Source organism: Macrobrachium nipponense, chromosome 40, assembly GCF_015104395.2.
Source record: "Macrobrachium nipponense isolate FS-2020 chromosome 40, ASM1510439v2, whole genome shotgun sequence".
In the NCBI taxonomy this organism is placed as follows: Eukaryota; Metazoa; Arthropoda; class Malacostraca; order Decapoda; family Palaemonidae; genus Macrobrachium; species Macrobrachium nipponense.
Genome location: NC_061101.1, coordinates 58,137,432 through 58,160,529, shown reverse-complemented (window position 1 = coordinate 58,160,529; position 23,098 = coordinate 58,137,432). Strand labels below are relative to the sequence as shown.

Sequence of the window (23,098 nt, the reverse complement as noted above, 5' to 3'; positions counted from 1 at the left end):
CCAGCTTACAGGGGATGAGTGCAAGATTTTCCCCTCCACGTTGAAGCTGTAAATATTGTATTCCTAACTTTTAATGTAAATTAAAACGTGCTAAAATCTACGGCCAAATACGGCCATATTCTTATTAGAAATAATATTTCTTTACTGTTGAACATGCACTTTATCTTTTACATTTTCATTCTGATAAATAAATCTTAAATATCCTATGCTAAAATTCCTGCATCTTTCACTCAACGCGAAACACCTTTTTCAGACCTTTTTAGGCTCTTCCATAGACCTTTCCTACTCACCCTTACAAGAACAAGAACAACAAGAACAAAATAGTTTATAGGCTTACTCCCCGAGTAAGCGAAAAACGCTAATTCTTATCGCATACTCTGCAATTCGGAGTGGGACTCCTTCCTCCCAACCAGCCAGAGTTCAGAGAAAAATGAGGCCAGATGTCTTGAATTCAGTCAGACAAGCCCCGGATGAGAGGAGTCACCTGGCAAGTCATTTCCCTCTTAGAATGTGGACGCCACAGGAAGTATATATTTAAAAAATCATGAGAACAAATGCTTCATGGATTAGAGTAGAATACATTCTTATCAAAGCAGTCAATCATTCTAAAAGTGCTCATGATGCCTAGTGTTCTCAGAAAGATGCCAAACTGGATGCATGTTCATGTCATATGGACGCTCAAGTTCCCCGATTTTTATCTTATTTTTTTTCATTGCCGTATTTGTTGAAGAAATCGATGAAAATATATTTAACCTGAACTGAGCCTTATGACAACCAAAATGTGTATTGCGATATATATATATATATATATATATATATATATATTGATATATATATATATATATATATATATTATATATATATATATATTATATAGTATTTGTAGATAAAGAATTAATCTACAAATACCCTTTGATATCCAATTCGTTCTACCTCGGAAATAATATATATTTATATAATGTTAACCGAAGGGGAATTTTTGAGTTTGATAATAAGTTCCTCGTCTCGCGGGATCGAACCAGCGCATAGAGAAGAACTCGAGACTGCAGTGACCCTTTAACAGACCCGGCCAACAAGGGAGGTATAAGTTGATGTCGACTCCCACCTACAGACTGCAACTTAAAGGACATTTGTAGCTTAATACTTGTATATGAATCACGGTGATGTAATAAAATTCATTCAAATATTACTATCTATAATATATATAGATATATCTATATGTATAGATCTTATAATATATATATATAATGAATTATATATAGCTATGTTGTATATATAGGTAATATATATATCTAAAATTTATATATAGATATATTATATAATATATAGATTACTAATATATATATATATTTCTCGATATATATATATAATAGATTATACTAATATATATAGATATATGAATATATAATATAATAATAATATATAATATATTATATCGATATATAGATGTTGAACATAATATATATATATTTTCATTTATATATATATATTATATAGATATATTAATTATATATATATAACCTAATATATATACTACTGTATAATATCATATATATATATATAATTATATATATGTATATATATATATATATATATATATATAATAGTATATATATATATATATATATATATATATATATATATTATATATATATAATATATATATATATATATATATATATATATATATTATATATATATATATATATATATATATATATATATATATAGTATATAATATATATATATTGTATATTATATATATATATATATATATATATATATATATATATATATACTACATACATATATGTATGTGTGTGTGTATGTATATAATGGAATATACATGGAGATCTTTAAGAGAAAGTGGGTCCACAGAGCAGGTGATTTGCAACAATAGTCGAGTGAGGGATAAATATATTCATTGCACCCCCTGGAGATATACGAAAAAGAGTTATGGAAATAATGAGAAAAACATCTTCACTTTTCACAGAGAGAGAGAGAGAGAGAGAGAGAGAGAGAGAGAGAGAGAGAATCATAAATAGAAAACATTGGTCAGTTAATCATGGAGGCGACGAAATCTGAAAGAAAAAATATGATGACAAAACTCGCTATTGAAGACGATGACTCTCATGAATACTTATCTGATTGACCGAAGCGAACAACAAAAGGCGAGGCTTCAGGTCATCGTTTCGAACTTAGGGTTGTTTTTGTTTAGCTCTCTGTAAAAAAGAACTATTGAGATGGCTATTTGTCTGTCCGGACATTTTCAGTCCGCCCTCAGGTTTTAAAAACTACTGAGGCTAGGGGGCTGCAAATTGGTATGTTGATCATCCACCCTCCAATCATCAAACATACCAAATTGCAGCCCTTTAGCTTCAGTAGTTTTTATTTTACTTAATGTTAAAGTTAGCCATGACCATGCATCTGGAACGCTATGAGACAGGCCACCACCGCCCTTTATCTACTGAGGCTTGAGGGCTGAAAAATGGTATGTTGATCATCCACCCTCCAATCATCAAACATACCAAATTGCAGCCCTTTAGCTTCAGTAGTTTTTATTTTACTTAATGTTAAAGTTAGCCACGACCTTACATCTGGCAACGATATAGGACAGCGGCTCATACAGCATTATACGCTGTACAGAAAACTCGATTGCGAAGAAAGCTTCGGCGCATCTTCCTATTTGCTCTGACATTTCGGAATATAATCGAGCGTTGGGAAAGAGGAACTGAATACCACTGGTCCTTCAGATGATTCGAAGGCCTACTCGACACCTATACTCTGTTTTTTTCCATCTGTCCATCCGCCTGTGGTAGTTGCGCATGGTAACACTGCGTCGCGGGCTTTAAATAGTTAAGCTATGTGTAAGGTTTAGGGAAATAAAAGGACATCTTGGTGTATATTTGCAACTGAAAAGTATTTTAATAATTTACTGTATGCGAATTACACCGTTAATATTCGAACTAGGATATCATTTAAAGCCCAGGACGCAGTGTTACCATGCGCGAACACCACAGGCAGATGGACAGATGGAAAAAAACAGAGTATAGTTGATGTGTGCAAATGAGCAATCAGGGATAATAGTATCCTCTTATTATCGAAACTGGAAGACACGGCAGCAATTTAAGACGTTCAAAATTGACTTCACATTCGGTCCCATAATTATGTTCTGTTTTTTTCCATCTGTCTATCCGCCTGTGGTGTTTGCGTATGGTAACACTGCGTCCCGGGCTCTGAATAACATTATCCTATTTCGAATATTAACGGTGTAATTCGCATACAGTAAATTATTAAAACGCTTTTCAGTTGCAAATGTACACTCAGATATCCTTTTATTTACCCAAAACTTACACATAGCGTAACTATTTAAAGCCCGGGACGCAGTGTTACCATACGCAAACACCACAGGCGGATGGACATGGAAAAAAAAACAAACAAACAGAGTATAGGCCTTAGCTTATTTTTCCTTTCGATTGAATAAGTGTGATCTTTTGGTAAGTGATCCAGAGGGGCAGTCCGTTCGCAAAGGTTGAAGAAGCTTCGTAGTCCGGTCTCACGGTGAATAATTGACCTTTAATAAACAGTGATCATGACGGATAATTCCTTGAAAACCTTTAGTAGCCAACTGGACAATTAGAGAGATCATTATTTCTGTGATTGTTATGTCATTTACTTCGGTGTTTTACTAATAACTCTAAAGCAAACCGCTTTATGATTGATTCTACCCTCTAGCTTTCTGGCCCCCGTAGTGGGGTATGGGGTACTGCCGGTAGGCATTACTTAAGGTTCTTTGCAGCGTGCCTTCGGCTCTTAGCTGCATCCCCTATCGTTCCGTTTACTGTACCTCCGTTCATCTTCTCTCTCTTCCATCTGACTTTCCAAATTCTCCTGATAATTGTTTCATAACGCAACTGCTTTGAGGTTTTCCTCCTGTTACACCTCTCAGGCCTTTTACTGTCAGTTTTTATTCAGTTGAATTCAGTTCTAGTTTTCTCATTCTGTACGATTTCCGTCGGAGAATAATTTTGTCCCTGAAGTGGAATAAAAGGCGCTCAGTTTCCTATTGAAACGTTGCAATCGTCCAGAAAACACAGCAATTATATCGAATTGAAAGTTGTAACAGGAGGAGAATTAAAAAAAGCAGTAGCACAATGACTCAATTGTTAGGAGAGGGTGGAAAGTAAGATGGAAGAAAGAGACTAGGAAAGGAGATACAGTAAAAGAAACGAAATGGTTGCACTTAGGGGCCTTAGGAAAGCACTATGCAAAGATTATTAAGTCATGCCTACAGTGGACCGCACGAGGTGCATTGGCGGCATTACCCCTCCTACGGGGACAACCATTACTTCTTGCTTTCGTCCAATAACAGTTATTCAACAATTATATCATCTTGCTTTCGTCCAATAACAGTTATTCAACATGATATCATCTTGCTTTCTTCCAAGAACAGTTATTCAACATGATATCATCTTGCTTTCTTCCAAGAACAGTTATTCAACACGATATCATCTTGCTTTCGTCCAAAAACAGTTATTCAACGATTATATCATCTTGATTTCTTCCAGGAATAGCTAGTATTCATAATTATGACGCGTTGAAGAGGAAGGACTTAATTTTGTGCAAAGATACGCTCTGGTTAAAATGGTGTCGCTGTTCGTAACATTCCTACAAAATAATTGCGCTGTGTAATACCTTGTCATGAAACGGAATCCTTAGTGCTGTAGTTGTAGCGTAAGGGGTGCTATATTAGCATATAACGGTAGAGGAAGCCTCCTTTCTTTTCATGCAGTAACAAAGGGAGTGCTTTACTTCCCCTGTCTGAGCAACAAGTATGTATGTATACATACACACACACATATATATACATACATATACATATATATTTATATATACATGTGCGTATGTATGTATGTATGTATGCATAACTGAGTCACGAATATATGGAACGCGATGAATTCATAAATAAAGACACAATCCACGAAAGAAAGTGAAGCAACGGAGTATCGCTGCGAGGCCTTTCAACTCCTCGTCCATTACTATGCAGACTAATATAGATATGAAAGTAAGTTTACGAAGAAAGCTGATCTAAATAACAGATGGGGATTATAAAGGAAAATATGTACCTGGGAACACAACACAGCTTAGGTAGGTTTACTAATTCCCCAGCTGTGTTGGATTCCAGGTATATATTTTCCTTTATAATCCCTATCTGTCATTTATACGAGCTTTCTTCGTAAACTTACTGTTTGTATTTACATTCCTCAACTGCACTAGGCAAACTATTCCACTTTTCCGTTGTAGCCGAGATAAAAGCTCCTCACAAACTGAGTAGTGATGCTTAGGAAACAACACAATTTGCAAACAAGAACAGCTAAGTTAGGCAAAGAAGAGCGGCAGAGAGCGGTTGTCATCGTAGTACATTTTTTTGTAACAAACCTCGTAGAGAAGTAGTGCCGTCAGTGCACCTCACGGGGTGCAATGTAGGCAATACTAAAGGTTCTTTGCAGCGTCCCTGCGGTCTCTAGATACAACCCCTTTCATTTCTTTTACTGTACCTCCTTTTTTTTATTAAATTTCTTCCATCTCGCTGTGCACCCTCTCTTAAAATGCATTTCATAGTGCAACTGCTTTGAGGTTTTCCTCCTGTTACACCTTTCAGACCTACAGACTCTCAATTTCCCTTTCAGCGCTGAATGACCTCATAGGTCCCAGCGCTTGGCCTTAACTCTATATCATTGGCACTCTTAGTATTCCAACTCTGCAAAGAACCTCAAGTAATGCCTACAGTGCACCACGCGTGAGGTGCTCTGATGGCACAAACCTCCTATATAGACGAGGGACCTTTGCAAAATTTCCCTCACTCAGGCACTTATTCTCCACCAATCCGCATCGTCCCGTTTGTAATCGCATCAGTTCATCGGTCCTGCCGTTCTTTAACTCTAGTAGTACTCCTTACTTCTCTGTCCATTCAACTGTCGCTGCCACAAGCAGTCTCGAAGTTCCTCTGAACGTCTCCTCTCTCTCTCTCTCTCTCTCTCCCTTATCTTCAACATTCGCTCCAGACAGCATCTCTTCATTCTTTCCTTATGATGTATATTTGACCAGTAGCCTTTTTTCTCTCTAACACTATTTGAGATATATATATAAATATATATATATATATTATATATATATATATATATATATATATATATATATATATATAAATATATAACTGAATCACAAAACTATGTAACCTGATGAATATATGAATAAAGACAAAATCCACGAAGTTAAGAGAAATGATGGAGTTCTGCAAGACCTCTCGAAGTTGCGTCCTTTACTTAGCAGACTGAATTGTGTTGGGTTTCAGGTACATATTTTTCTTCCTTTGTAATCGCTATCTGTCATTTATACCACATTTCTTTTTAAACCTAAGAAGTCGAAAGGCCTCGCAGACGTCAATCGTGCACCTTTTCGCCTTCTTAACCGTAGCATTTTGATCCCGCCGCATTTTATAGCATCTCGTGATTCACATCCCCCGACAGGGGACTCTTGTGGTGGGTCGTCAGACCTACTTTTTAAACGATGGAAGTATTTGTGTTAGCCCCGTAAACACACAAGGCCGAGAGTTACTTACGGAGGCAGAGCCATGTAACGCTTCTCTCTCAGATGTGGTGGACTCGAGTGTCACACTCCAGTTAGTTTACCTTGCCTCTTACCTTACCTCTCCCCGTCACATACATTTTTTTCTTTTTTTAGCATGACCATCATCAAACAGACAGAAGATATGTGTCTCTTTATGGTTGAAGTGTTTGTTCATCTCTCTCTCTCCTCTCTCTCTCTCTCTCTTGCCGTATAGAGGTTAGTTGTGCAACACTTTTACTCAGATATAACTGGTCTTCCTCTGTCAGCTTTCTATCAGCGCAGCCCTAACGGTTGTTAGAGTAGGAATGGAAAATAAAATTTAGGACAAATGCCAAGAGCTAGGACCTATGAGGTCATTCAATATTGAAATGGAAATTGACATTAAAAGGTGGGAAAGGTGTAATTGACTTTCTGCAGAACCGGTCTTCTAGATTATTCCAACAGAATAGCCAGAAGGAAGACATCTGCTAGAAGAGATCTAGATATCCGACTATTTGCCCACTTTGACAGAGATCTTCTATTAGAAGCCTGCATCAAGGGACATAGCATACTTGACTTTCTGCAGAACCGGTCTTCTAGATTAATTCACAGAATAACAGAAGAAGACATCTGCTAGAAATAGGTCTAGATAATCGACTATTTTGCCCTGCTTTGGGAACAAGATCTTCTATTAGAAGCCCTGCATCAAGGGACGATAGCAAATACTTTGACTTTCTGCAGAACCGGTCTGCTAAGATTATTTCAACAGAATAACCAGAAGGAAGACATCTGCAGAAAAGATTAGATTATCCGACTATTTGCCCGCCTTTGGACAGAGAATCTTCTATTAGAAAGTCCTGCATCAAGGGACATAGGCATACTTGACTTTCTTAGCAGAGCCGGTCTTTCTTTGATTATTCAACAGAATAACCAGAAGGAAGACTTCTGCTAGAATAGATTCTAGACTATCCGACTAATTTTGCCCGCTTTGGACAGAGATCTTCTATTAAAGTCTGCATCAAGGTGACAAATAGCATAACTTTGACTTTCTGCGAGCCGGTCTTCTAGATTGTTTCCAACAGAATAACGCAGAAGGAAGAACATCGCTAGAATAGATCTAGATATCCGACTATTTGCCCGCTTTGACAGAGATCTTCTATTAGAAGTCTGCATCAAGGGACATAGCATACTTGACTTTCTGCAGAGCCGGTCTTCTAGATTATTCCAGCAGAATAACCAGAAGGAAGACTTACTGTAGAATAGATCTAGAATATTCCGACTAATTTGCGCTGACAGAGAAATCCTTCTATAGGTAAGTCTCCCGCAAATCAAGACATAGGGCATTTACTTGACTTTCGCAGAGCCGTTTCTTTAGATTATTCCACAAGAATGACCAGAAGGAAGCCATCTTGCAAGGAATAGGTTCTAGAATATCCGCTATTTGCCCGCTTTGACAGGATCTTCTAATTAGAAGTCTACATCAAGGGACATAGCTACTTGACTTCTGCAGAGCCGGTCTTCTAGATTATCAGCAGACTGCCAGAAAGAAGACATCTGCTTAGATAGATCTTAGATATCCGACTATTTTGCCCGCTTTGACAGAGATCCTTCATAGGGAAAGGTCTACATCAAGACAATTAGCATACCTTGACCTTCTGCAGAAGCCGAGTCTTCTAGATGATTCCAGACAGAATAACCAGAAGGAAGAAACATCTGCTAGGATAGATTAGATAATCCGACTTATTTGCCCGCTTGACAGAGATCTTCTATTAGAAGTCCTGCATCAAGGGACATAGCATTACTTGGATTTTCCCTGCAGAGCGGTTTCTCTAATTATTCCAGCAGAATAACAGAAGGACGACATCTTTTGCTAGAATTAGGTCTAAAGATATCCGACTATTTTGGCCCGCCCCCCCCCTTTGACAGAGATCTTCTAATTCGGGAAGTCTACATCAAAGGGACATAGCCATACTTGACTTTCGCAGAGCCGGTCTTCTAGATTATTCCAGCAGAATAACCAGAAGGAAGACTTCTGCTAGATAGATCTAGCCATATCCGACTAGTTTGCCGACTTTGACAGAGATCTTTCTATAGAAGTCTGCGTATCAAGGGGACATAGCATACTTGATTTCTACAAAGCCAGCGGCCTTCTAGAGTATTCCAGCAGAATAACCAGAAGGAAGACTTCTGCTAGGATATATCTAGATATCCGACTATTTGCCCGCTTTGACAGAGATCTTCTATTAGAAGTCTGGCATCAAGGGACATAGCATACTTGATTTCTACAGAGCCGGCCTTCTAGATATTCCAATTAGAATAACCAGAAGGAAGTTTCTGCTTAGAATAGATCTAGTATCCCGGATATTTGCCCGCTTGACAGAGGATCTTATTAGAAGTCAATACATCCGGGACATAGCATACTTGACTTTCTGCAGAGCGGGTCTTAATAGATATTCCAAAACAGAATAACCAGAAGGACACATCTGCTAGAATATGTCTAGATATCGACTATTTGCCCGCTTTGACGGAGATCTTCTATTAGAAATCTGCATCAAGGGACATAGCATACTTGACTTTCTGCAGAGCCGGTCTTCTAGATTATTCAGCAGAATAACCAGAAGGAAGACTTCTGCTAGAATAGATCTAGATATCCGACTATTTGCCCGCTTGACAGAGATCTTCTATTAGAAGTCTGCATCAGGTGACATAGCATACTTGACTTTCTGCAGATCCGGTCTTCTAGATTATTCCAACAGAATGACCAGAAGGAAGACATCTGCAAGAATAAGGTCTTAGATATCCGACTATTTTGCGCTTTGACAGAGATCTTCTATTAAAAGTCTACATCAAGGGACATAGCATACTTGCTTTCTGCAGAGCGTCGTTCTAGATTCCAGCAGAATAACCAGAATGACATGTAGATAGATCTAGATATCCGACTATTTGCCCGCTTTGCAGAGATCTTATTAGAAGTCTGCCATCAATGGGACATAGCATACTTGATCTGCAGAGCCGGTCTCTAGATTATTCCAGCAGAATAACCAGAGGAAGACATCTGCAGGATATCTAGATATCCGACTATTTGCCCCACATTTGACAGAGATCTTCATAGAAGTCTGCATCAAGACATGCCATACTTGACTTCTCGAGCCGGTCCTAGATTATTCCAGCAGAATAACCAGAAGGAAGACATCTGCAGAATAGTCTGATATCACTATTTGCCCGCTTTGACAGAGTCTTCTGGTTATCTGCATAAGATTATTAGCATACTTTGACTTTCTGCAGAGCCGTCTTCAGATTATTTCCAACAGAATACCGAAGGAAGACATCTGCTAGATAGATCTAGATATCCGACTATTTCCCGCTTTGACAGAGATCTTCTATTAGAAGTCTGCATCAAGGGACATAGCATACTTGACTTTCTGCAAGCCGGTCTTAGATTCACAGAATAAAGAAGGAAGACATCTGCAAGAATAGGTCTTATATCGCCTATTTTGCCCGCTTTGACAGAGATCTTCTATTAGTCTCATCAAGGGAATAGCTACGACCTGAGCGGTCTTCTTAGAATTTCAACATAGAATAACCAGAAGGAAGACATCTGCTAGAATAGATCTAGATATCCGACATTTTGCCCACCGCTTGACAGAGATCTTCTATTAGAAGTCTGCATCAGGGACATAGCATACTTGACTTTCTGCAGAGCCGGTGTTCTAGATTATTCCAACAGAATCATCTTCTGGTATCCCTCTGGTATCCCTCTGATATCCTTCTGATATCCCTCTTGGTGGCCTTCTGTGGTCCTTCTGGTGGCCCTCCAAATAGCTGTTGGCTCTCAAAGTGAGAGTTGGTCCTCCTTCCTCCAAACAGCTGTCGGCAATCAAAGTGAGAGCTTGTCCTCCTTCCTCCAAACAGCTGTTGGCAGCTCCCATCCTGAGAATTGTTCCTCCTGCCTCCATCAGGGAAACGAGAGAATCTTGGCTCCAAGGATGCCTGATGAAAAGGACGACCACAAGACTTGTCTTCACAGCTACAAACAAACAGCCCAAGTGAAGGATTCTGACTGGTCACCAGTTGATGATGCTGTGTCTTGCTACAGAGGCATTGCAATCTTCTTGGCCAAGTCGATGGGGTTGATTGCAGGATGGGTGTGTGGGAGGTGGGGGGACCTCCCGTTGCTGGTTGCTGCTGGGGGGAGCAGCAGTGAGCACCCATCCTGCAGTCAAGCCATCGAATGGGCCGAGAAGATCGCAGCTCCTCTGGAACACGATGCAACATCACCAACTGATGACAAGTGAAAGTCCTCCATTTTGGTTAATTAGGGGCGGTTTCTCCTGTCCGTTGTCCCTCCAGGTTTCTTCTTCTTTACTTTCATTGTCTCCTGAGGATCTTGGAACACTCTGGCTCTCAAACTGAGAGCTGGTCCTCCTTCCTCCAAACAGCTGTTGGCTCTCAAACTGAGAGCTCGTCCTCCAACCTCCGAACAGCTGTTGGATCTCATCCTGAGATCTGGTCCTCCTTCCTCCAAACAGCTGTTGGCTCTCAAAGTGAGAGCTGGTCCTCCTTCCTCCATCAGACTTGTCTTTATGGCTGCAAAGAAACAGCCCAAGTGAAGGATCCTGACTGGTCACCAGTTGATGAAGCTGCGTTATGCTCCAGAGGCATTGCAATCTTCTTGGCCCAGTCGATGGGATTGATTACAGGATGGGTGTATGGGAGGTGGGGGGGACCTCCTGTTGCTGGTTGCTGCTGGGGGGAGCAGCAGTGAGAACACCCATCCTGCAGTCAAGCCATCGAATAGGCCGAGAAGATCACAGCTCCTCTGGAACACGATGCAACATCACCAACTGATGACAAGTGAAAGTCCAACAACTTTTATTAGTCAGGAGTTTTTGCTTCCAGTATGTTTAATTGACTCTCTAATTCCACCAATCTTCTCTCAAGGTTTCCAACCTTATTACCCTGTTGTTTTTTCCATTCATTTTTGCACTGAGTTTTAGGCTCTCGAGGGAATTCTGTTTTCTCCTTGGTGAAGTTATCACTTTTCCTCTGGAGCAGCTCCTTTTCTTTCTTCAGGAGGAATCTGTCCTCATCAATGAGTTTCTTCTCTGTGATCAATTTGGCACCTGCTGCCTCCAGATCTTTCCTGATTTTTTCTTTTCTCGAATTGAATTCTCGCACATTTTTTTCGTGCTTCTCTCTTTCTAGTATGAGATTTTCTCTTTCTTTTTCGAAAGCTTCCTTTTCTCTCTGGAAGACTTCCCAATCCAAATCTAAGGCCTGTCGATCCGTATATGGAATGTGTTGGTCCATGAAGAGGGCTTCTTTTTCTTTTCGCAGTTCTTCTCTCTTGTTCGTCATTTCCAAACAGAATGCCCCCATCTCTATCTGGAAGGCTTCCCATTCCCATCTCAATATCTCTTGTTCCTTCATGAGGTCTTCACGTTGTCTATCAATTTCTTCTCTCGTGGTAAAGTAATCCAATTCGAGGGCCTGCTTCCTTTCCTCGAACTCCTTTCGTTGAATTTCGAGGTCTTTCTTTTCATCGTTGAAATGTTCTCTTTCAACTAGAAGGGCGCGTCTCTCATTACTTAATTGTTCTTTAGCCGTCTTTGTCTCTATCACTTCGTCCCACTTATTCAACTTTTGAATTAGTTCCATCTTTACCCTTTCGAGTTCCTTTAAGAGGAGTGATTTGGGAGTCACGGGAGTCTCTTGGGATGATTCTCCAGACTCATAATGGAACTCCTCTGTTATGTCTCCAGACTCATAATGGAACTCCTCTGTTATGTCTCCAGACTCATAATGGAACTCGTCTGGCCTGTCTTCAAATTCATGATAGGACGAGTTCTCTGTGTCGGAGTCATGATTGGACGAAGTTTCTATAAGGCTCTGCATTTCTTGTGTGGAACTTTCAGGTTCATCAGTTCCATGTTTCTGGCACCAGCATTTTTGTACCTTTCCTACCAGGAACTCCATGTCTTCCACCTTTGCTCTCTGGAGGAGCCACTGGTGCTTCTGCAAGTGCACTATCATGAATAAATAGTCTTCGGAATTGCCATCAAGAGCTTTTAATTGTCCAGACAATTCCTCTATCAAAGTATTCCTTTCTATCAGAAGGTTCTGCCAGTCCCTCTTCCTATAGCGTGGCTTCTTCTTCTTCTTTGGCAGTGCAGCTTGACATGAGCATTTTCTCGTATTTTTGATCTTCGATTTAAGCTCGACATTCTCAGCCTCTTCCAGGTCCCAGATGTGACCCTCCAGGTGAGCTATCGCCTCGAAATTTGCCGAGGTTGGATCAATTCTTTCAACCTGGACCATCAGCTCATAGATTAAGTCGTTACTTTTGTCTATCAGTTTCTTCCATTTTCTGTTCTCTTTTCCTTTGCCGTTGTCCTCTCGATAGGCTTGACATTTGCAGTTCTTGGTCTCTTCTAAGACTGCGCCCATCGCGCCTTTTCCAGCCAGCTGGAGGTCCAATATGTGACCATCCAAGTGATATATCATATAGACGTTTTCTTTGACTGGCTCAAGGCCTTCTACTTGTACATAAAGTGCCTTCAATAATCGTCTCTTTTCTGCCATCAACTTTTTCAGTCTTCTCTGGCCAATGCGAGGCTTTGGCGTCTCTTCTTTCTTCGTTTTTGGCTCTTGACAGCGGCACTGTTTTACTCTTTCGATGACCTTTTTCAAATTGTCCTTTGTGGCCGCTTCAAGTTCATGGACGTGTCTATCTAAGTGGTTCATCAGCAAGACATCTTTCGAGACTGAGGACAACTCCTCCATCTGGACTATTAGTGCAATCACTAGTCCGTCTCTCTCCTCCTGTGTATGCTTCCATTTCTTGGACCTAGCAGGTATTTTGCCGCCCTTCCTGTTATCAACTCTTTGTGGCGTTTCCTCAAAAGATACTTCTGGAACAGATGGTTTTGGTTCACTTCGTTCATCGCGTTCGTTCAGCAATCCTGGGACAGGTTGACGCTCAGCCTTGCGCTTTACGTCTTCCTTTGGATTTTTTCCAGTTCCCGAGTCCTGCAACTTCTTCATCAGGTCAATCAGCTGAAGTATCGTATTCATCCGTCGCGACTTCTTATTGAGACTTTGTTCTGGGATCCTGGTCTTCCTACAATTCCGCGAACATTTGTGTCCTCCCGTCGTCGATATAATAAATCCATATCCCCGATCTTCCACAGATCTGGGGCCAGGTGACAAACAAGCCTCCTTTCCAAGGCGACTATAAAACATATAATATGTTCCTGCGACGAACATCCACATTCCAATGCACAGTGTAGTAATATTCATATTGGTTTGAGGCTCAGCAGAAGCAACCTCTCACTTGGCCTTGTATTGGAAAATGCCGCTACTTCCTCAGAACTCTCTTCCCGGATTCCTTGAGGCTGAAAGAATCCGGGAAGAGAGTCCGGAGGAAGAAGACTGCTCCATTCTGCAAAACAAAGACAAGCGAGAGGCGCTGGTGCTGCTGCGCAACAAACCGAAATGGATTCTGTCATTAATATGTGCGTTGGCTTGTGGATGTTCCTCGCTGGAACACTGATGTTTTGCCAACGCTCCGGGAACGAAGATTAATCTAATCTATGTATATTATATATATATATATATATTATCATATATATATATATATATATATATACATGTATGTATGTATGTATGTATATATATATCTATATATATAATATATATATATATATATATATATATATATATATATATATGAAACTTACTAACGTAATAAGAGATTTAAGGTTCAGATAGAGACAAAGGAAATAAAGATATATGATAAAACTAGAATAAGAACAAATGGGGATAGGTGGTCTTTTCCTCCAAACTTTGTAAGCAATTGGGTCAGTATTGTTATATATAATAGTTCCTGAACTGGGTAGTTCCTGAGATGAATATATATATATATATTATATATATATATATATATATATATATATATATATGTATGTATGTATGTATGTATGGCTCAACCACACACACACACACACACACACACACATATATATATATATATATATATATATATATATATATATATATATATATATATATATATATATATATATGTGTGTGTGTGTGTGTGTGTGTGTGTGTGTGTGTGTATGGCTCGACCACGGAGGTGTGGATGAAATCGTCATGGCACTTTCGCGTGTATTATACGTATATATACATTATATACTGCCTAACAAGCCCAAATAGAGGTTGGAGTAATGATAATGACGTATAGTAATTCCAATATACCCATATATTCAACCGTGTAAATAACGGTTCAGATGAAATACTCGTAATTCAATAACGATGACGAGATTCCTGGCAACGCCGTTATTTGAAATATCTGTGCCAGCATTATTAAGTATGTAAATCATTCAAATAAGGCGAGGAATCAATGTGAATAGTTCTGTTATGTATGGGAGATTCATAATGCGTCGTAATTGTTTGTTTGCTTGTATGGTGCTTTTACGTTCCATGGAACCAGTGGTTATTCAGCAACGGGACCAACGGCTTTACGTGACTTCCGAACCACGTCGAGAGTGAACTTCTATCACCAGAAATACACATCTCTCACTCCTCAATGGAATGGCCGAGAATCGAACCCGCGACCACCGAGGTGGGACGCTAATACCATACCAACCACGCCGCTGAGGCGCTATAATGCGTCGTAATGGATTGAAATATGAATATTTCGTGGGAACAGTTGTGGTGTCTGTTTGGGATCAAACGAATGTTGCCTGGAATGTGTTATAAACCTCTCTATCTCTCTCTCTCTCTTTTTATGATGATTCTGAAATTGCTGAATTCTGTACCGTGCTGCAGGGAACAGACAAAGCGCTGCCGAGACCACTCTTCAGCGGCAAGACACTGCTAATGTTGTGAGCTTTTGAGTGAACTGAAAGATAATCTCTATTCCATGAAGCAGATACATAAAATCTAAGCAATTTGGAGTGCTACTATCATCCATAATTAATCTAATAAATGCTCTAGTTGATACATAAAGTAAGGTTTAAATTGAAGACAAAAATAGTAATATTAATTTTATAGGCGAATGACAATTTAGTTCACAAGGCTAAAGTTGTTGCAGTGAGTACGTCACTATATTTAAGTCACAAAACAGCCTTGGATCATAAAATGAAAATCTTTATTATCCAAAGTAAACTATGGCTATTTTCGTAGCTTAGAAGATTAATAAAAAAACATGAAGAAAGCAAAACCGGTCAGGGATAAGAAAATTTATAGTTGCTGGAACCTTTCCGTCATCAAACTAGTTTAGATTCACAGGAAATTTTCAAAAGAACTTACACACTTAAAGCAGAGCACCTGGGCATCTCTTGCAGTTAGTGAGTGAAAATTATTAGGGTTTTCGAATAAAAGACCGAAAATCTATCCCATATTGAGAGTTCGAAAGCTCATAAAAAGTTATTTACATAACTTTTTATTTCTCCATGAGGTCTATTTTGAGAACGGAACCTTCATTTTCAATATATAGTTACTTTGAAACCAGGGTTTAATGACAGTCTTATAACCCCCTTTTGGTGATCCATATTAAAATTCTTCGTCGTAATTCAGTTACATTGAGATTGGATCCTTCCTTGCCGATTGATAATCCTCTAAATTGATTTCCATCAGAAAGGAAAACGTCTTTTCCTGGTATCGCAACTTGGCTTTCTATACTACATACATACAAGCATACATACATACATACGCACACACACATATATACATACATATATACATATATATATATATATATATATATATATATATATATATATAGATATATATATATATATATAATATATATATATATATATATGAAGCTCCCATATGGTATATAAAAAGTAAACTTTTAAAATGGTGTACTCAAGTGGGATTCTCAGTAGGAGACATTTTTTAAAATTTATAATCATAGTCCCTCGATTAAAGGTACAAAAAGTGCCTTGAAAATTTGCTCTATGAATATAAAAAAATAAAATAAATATAATTAATACCGTTGCATGCCCGTCTTATGATTAAAGCATACAGTATGGAATATTATTCGTTATATTCTAATTAAATTTTAAATGTGATTATTGAAACTATATTAATAACACCAAATGCAACCTATGATTTCTAAATAATATCATTCATCTATTTGCGATATTCTCGAGGTTTAATGACTAACCTATACTCTGTAAGACAGTCTGCTAAACTACAGTTTGGTTGACATAACTCATTTCAGCAGTCGTATATTGATGAAGCCTCGATGGAGACCAGAACTTCCCCAGGAAGCTGGTGGTTAAAAGCTTCGGTGAGATTCAAAGAGACGTGTTTATTAGCTCTCGTTTTTCCAATGACTTGGATATGTTTTAATACAGATCTTTTTCGATGACAGTTGTACATTGAATATCGTGTGAGTTTAATCTGGTTTGGATTATTTAATGGGCAAAATATATCTTGTTTATTTTGGTGAAAAAGATATTTAGTACCATCACTATGCACAATGTGATTTTTAAATCTCGAGGCTAGACTATAAATGGCAAGTGATTTTATTTTGGTGATAGTAAAGAAAAACGACAGCGCTGGTTTGGCAACAGATTTCATCTGATGGTTTAACTTTTTAAGTGTTGTGTATAATTTTGCATCGTTTACTGGATACGTGATAAAGTTTTAGTTGTGATTTCTATGTACAAATGAAGCATCATAGAATTAGTCTTTAGAAACATGTCATTTCATAATATTCTTTTTAAATTTTGTGATTTTTGGGCTTCGAAAGTTAATCGCTAAATCCAGGAATTGACAGTTTTTATTGGAAATTCTTCGATAGGCGTTGTGACCGTTGCTATGGTAACCCAGTGTTGCCAACAATTGATAAAGTTTTAGTTGTGATTTCTATGTATAAATAAAGCATCATCAAATTAGTCTTTAGAAACATGTCACTTCATAATATTCTTTTTAAATTTTGTGATTTTTGGGCTTCGAAAGTTAATCGCTAAATCCAGGAATTGACAGTTTTTATTAGAAATTCTTAGCTAGGCGTTGTGACCGTTGCTATGGTAACCCAGTATTGCCAACAATTGATGGCAGTTAGCCTCAACCCTTATTCTTTACCAGTAAAGATGGGGAATCATTTGTACGATTTTTTCTCTATATACTGTCATATCTTCTTTATTATTTTTTTTCAATCTTTAGCTGAAGAATCTTATGGACAGAGTCAAGAGACTATAAACCCAAAAGGACTTGAAAGTGAAATCAACCTGCACAGAGAGAGAGAGAGAGAGAGAGAGAGAGAGAGAGAGAGGAGAGAGAGAGAGAGAAAGCTGCAGCCAGATCAGAGAGGCGTCGGAGTCAGTCCTTTTTTTTTTTTTTTTTTTTTTGACAAGTCAGCTGCAGAGGACAAAGTCGTCGACTTCAGCGAGAAAGTCAATTCACTTCTACATTACACTTGATCATTATCACGTGGGATGATTTGCCTGCGGGACTTTCTGAGGAAAACCTCAGAGCAATGGCACTGAAACAATTGTCAGGAGAGGGTGGAAAATAAAAGGGAAGAGAGAGAATATGAATGGAGGCATAGTAAACGGGATGCAAGGGGTTGCAGCTATGGTCCGAAGGCACGCTACAAAGAGTCTTATGTAATGCCTACAGTGCACCGCATGGGGTGCACTGACCGCACTAACCCCCTGCGGAATACACTTGTTACGTAATAGTACTTCTTTCTTCCATGACGACCGGAGTCGCCAAATGTAGCTGGAACCGTCTTGATCGAAACAGGAAACGGAGGAAAGTGCTAGGATTGCCGGGAGGGAGGGGTGGGGGTGGGGGGGGGGCAGCTGGGCGGGCCGTTGAGAGAAGGCAAAGGCATTGTCTCTTCTAATCCGTCGGGAAAGGAAGTGAAAAATATAACATTTCAAACGAGAGATGAATATTCCAGAATGTACCTCACCAGCCAAACTATTAACGGTAGAAAGAGAGAGTTGAATTTTCAGAGAACAGAATAAAAACAAGTAAAAATTTTCTGTACAGCGTATAATGCTGTATGAAACTCTCAGCCGTGGCCATGAAACTCTCAGCTTAACCTTAACCATAAATAAGATAAAAACTACTGAGACTAGAAAGCTGTAATTTGGTATGTCTGATCCTTGGAGTATGGATGGTCACCATACCAACTTACAGCCCTCTAGTCTCAGTAGTTTTTAAGATCTGGGGGCGGACAGAAAAAGTGCGGATGGGCGGCAAAGCCATCTCTCAATAGTTTTCTTTTCCAGAAAACTAATAACAGGTTGAAATAGTTAAAATGGTCTTTTCAGCATTAATTCAGACTCATGGGAGCCTGACGCAGATATCTATGCTCTCCAACTGATCCTCAAGATACGACAACGGGTGATGCATGTGGGGCCTCTCTGCTCCAGCCTTCGACTTTCTGCCCTTGTGTCTGTTGAGCTGTGCATTCATTTCCCATTTTCTGGGATTCTCTGCTTATCTCTCGTTCGTTGTTTGTTTGTTGTGTATGGTGTTTTTACGTTGCATGGAACCAGTGGTTATTCAGCAACGGGACCAACGGCTTTACGTGACTTCCGAACCTCGTCGAGAGTGAACTTCTATCACCAGAAATACACATCTCTCACTCCTCAATGGAATGGCCGAGAAAATTTCTCGTTCGTTGTATTCTCTTCTTTCCCTTTGTTCAACGGGACATCCTCTACGAACACATTTTACAAACTTTCGCTCGGCTCCACATTCCAGAGAACCCTTTCCTCGAGGTCACCAAAGTGACTAAAAAAACCAACAAACAAACAAATGACAAGATGCCATAATGAAATTCATTTATAAACCACGCTGAATATCCGTGTCAGTTTCAACTTTGAGTTTCGTGGCGAATTTTATGGGTATGTAAGACTGATTGAATTTGACTGAATTTCCAATCTAAAATTTCCACTGCATTATGTGACTAAGTATCAATCATGAACTTTGTAATGAGATTAAGGGAAACACGTTGGACTTTCATGGAAACAACGACGCATGACAAGTCAGGCAACACAGACTATATCAACCGTAAAAGAATGTCAGATGTGATATCTGTAATCAAGATGGATTCGGCTCCATCAAACCTGCCAGTAGATACATACTCAACAGCAGCAACTTGCTACAGGCAAAACATCCTTCAGGAACGCGAGTCATTCCCTAACTTTCTGTGACCTGCACCCGTTGTCATTCTAAATTAAAGGATGCTTTAGTTAATTAAGTAACTCGACCCTCTAAGTGACTTCGTTGTCACATCCTTCGTTTGAGTTTCCCTTTATGCTGATCCGTGGCGACCTCCCAGCAGCATTCTGTTTTGACTACACTGTTTTTTTTCCATCTGTCCATCCGCCTGTGGTGGTCGCACATGGTAACACTGCGTCCCGGGCTTTAAATAGTTACGCTATGTGTAAGTTTTAGTTAAATAAGAGGATATCTTGGTGTACATTTGCAACAGAAAAGTGTTTTAATATTTTACTGTATGCGAATTACACCGTTAATATTCGAAATAGGATATTATTTTAAAGCCTGGAACGCAGTGTTACCATACGCAAACACCACAGGCTGGTGGACAGATGGAAAAAAAACAAAGTATAGCTAACACGACCTCGAAAACGCAGCTGCAAATTATCATAACATTTTTAGAAACTGTCAAGTACATATTTCTGACGGTACTTTTACTTGTTTGACGTATACAACCCATATGTATTAGAACACACACACACACACACACACACACACACACACACACATATTATATATATATATATTATATTATATATATATATATATAGATATATATATATATATATATATATTATATATAAATAAAATATATATTCTTAGTATTTCTTTATTACTACGTAAACGAAGCGCACTTGTCTTGTGAAATATTTTCCATAAATTGACTCATATTGTAGCAGTGTTCCTGTTCGTCTGTGCACTGAAAATTTCACCCAAACGTAAACAACAAGCACTCTCACACATTCATTTGCAAAAGTAGTAGTAAGTCATTTATTAGTCAGAAGTCTGTTAAAATTACAATTTTTTAATGAATGATAATTAATAAAAAAAAACTTACGTCGTTCCGTAGTAGTCTTAAGAAAGAGTCTGTCATTTTATCATTTTCGTGTGTGATTTTCTTCTGTCAAACCGATACATTGGGCGCTTTTTGTAAGTCAAATGTGTCAGTCATGTAAATGCTACAGTCCTTTCCCGTAGCAGCCGCAAGTCCGTTTACGATACTGTCCGGTAAGTGCTACCAAGTCTTCCCGTAGCGGCCGCAAGTCCGTTTACAAATATAATGTCTCCCTTCGGTCAACGTTACTGTCGTGTCGGACAGCGGAAACCGTTCGGGTCGAAGAAGAAGTTGCTAGCACACCCTTCCCCAACAATGACTCCCACCAGACTAAAGAGACTTGGAGGCAGTTGCAGCTCGCTACTCGTTAGTCGCTACGATTACGAGTTCGACGGAGGATCGAAAGTCGGACTCCTCCTTCCTTCCTTCACCAATCTGGCTTCTTTCTCCACGATGTGTGGTAAAGTAGGCTACACGCCATTGTGACATCAATAAGGGAGCCTTTCGTTTTTCCTTTCATTCGTTTTGTCAGTTTTCTTTCAAGGAGACGTTTGCGGTTTACGTCAGTTGATGCTGGCGGTCACTATGGCGAAAAGAACACCTTATTTTTATCATTATAATGGTCTTCAGATGCCTGATATATCTGTACGCACAGTTTGTCGTCTTCGCGAGGCTCTTTTAACTTTGTAACGGACCGAGCTTGTTTCGCGTAGGCTATTTTTTTTTTCTTTTTTTTAGCGCTCTTTGATAGCCTTGACCCGCATCCAAATGTTGCGTGCTACGATGTGTTTCAGAGATTATAACGGAGAATCTGCTTCAGACGGAGAGGACTCATAAAACACTTCATACAGACAGATTGAGGTCATTCTCTAGTCACCGGAGAATGACTAGAGTCTAGTGGTACTCTAACTATATAAGGTTTACGTGTATGCTGCTACCTGTCGACGAACCTTTCACGTTCGCCGTAGAGCTGGTAGTTCGATCCGCCCAAATTCCGAAACTTTGGGACAGACGGGCGCCATCCAAGTCCCCAGATTTAAATCCCACCGAACAACTTCGGGAAATATCCCCACAATGTCACGGAAATGGTATGGATTATCTGCTCGATCAGAGGGCTTAAATAGTTGCTATTTATCCGGATCTGACTATTTGATCCTTTCTGAGTGTTTACGACAGTCATCTGTTTTGATATGAGAACAGTATTCGATTTATACCCAACTTTAGACAATATGGTAAGTTCCAAAACGTACCCTTGCCCCATCCCCACTTCCATTTGAAAATTATGTGGTAAATCAACTCTACGTGTTTATTATGCCCTATTTCAAGTACTCGAGACCAATAATATTATTACGTATTATTATATATTATTATATTATATAAAATGCTTTCAGACACCTGGATAAAAGAAACAGTCACCGCAGTAATACCTGGATAAAAGGAACAGTCACCACAGTAATACCTGCATAAAAGGAACAGTCACCACAGTAATACCTGCATAAAAGGAACAGTCACCACAGTAATACCTGCATAAAAGGAACAGTCACCACAGTAATACCTGCATAAAAGGAACAGTCACCACAGTAACACCTGGATAAAAGTGGCAGTCATCACAGCAATACCTGGAGAGAACTGAAGAAGAATAAAAGTAAAGGCTTCAATTCCTAATGCTCTCGGAACTTGAGTGTTGCTCCTTAAAGTGTGCAACATTTGCGTCCACAAATTTTAAAACTTCTTGTCAATGATGGAAAAGGTCACCTATTTATATATATATATATATATATATATATATATATATATATATATATACATATATACATATCTCCCACTATATATATTTCACCAATGTAACTTCCTCTGTCACTCACTGCTTGATAAGGGTGGGAGTCAGACCATCAAAAATATAGTCCTTAGCTTCAAACCAGAGTGTTTTAATGGGGCTTTTATACATATATATATATATATATATATATATATATATATATATATATACTATATATATATATATATATATATATATATATATATATATATATATATATGTGTGTGTGTGTGTGTGTGTGTATGTATATGATATATATATATATATATATATATATTATTATATATAATATAATATTTAATAATATTATATAATATGTATATATAGTAAATATATATTCAATGTTTTTCTGCTAGAGATTTCTCAACGGGTTTGCATCCAAGGAAAGGTCGTCTTGAAAAAAGGGTTATTGCAACAGTTCAGATATAATGGCAATTTAATTATAATTAATGATAGTATGAGACATCGGCTCCGCGAAATTTATTCGACGGGGAATTTAAATCAGGTTTAAATTGTTTGGAGGGTGATCTATTATAACGGAGAGACAAAGATCTATATGAAAGATTCGCTTTATCTCT

General features: G+C 38.6%; 2 protein-coding genes across 2 annotated transcripts in view; both read right to left on the bottom strand.

Moving 5' to 3' along the window:
• The window catches only part of LOC135212362 (plasma kallikrein-like), a 71,671-nt gene extending 50,654 nt beyond the window's left edge, over nucleotides 1–21,017 (bottom strand). Inside the window, exon 1 of the mRNA XM_064245753.1 lies at nucleotides 20,705–21,017. The gene's annotated coding sequence lies outside the window, so the exon portion shown is untranslated. The remainder of the gene's footprint in view (nucleotides 1–20,704) is intronic.
• On the bottom strand, nucleotides 11,485–13,653 carry LOC135212251 (centrosomal protein of 290 kDa-like). Its single transcript, XM_064245693.1, has one exon. The coding sequence runs from the start codon at nucleotides 13,651–13,653 to the stop codon at nucleotides 11,485–11,487; it is 2,169 nt and encodes a 722-aa protein (XP_064101763.1).
• Nucleotides 21,018–23,098: the final 2,081 nt, after the last annotated feature.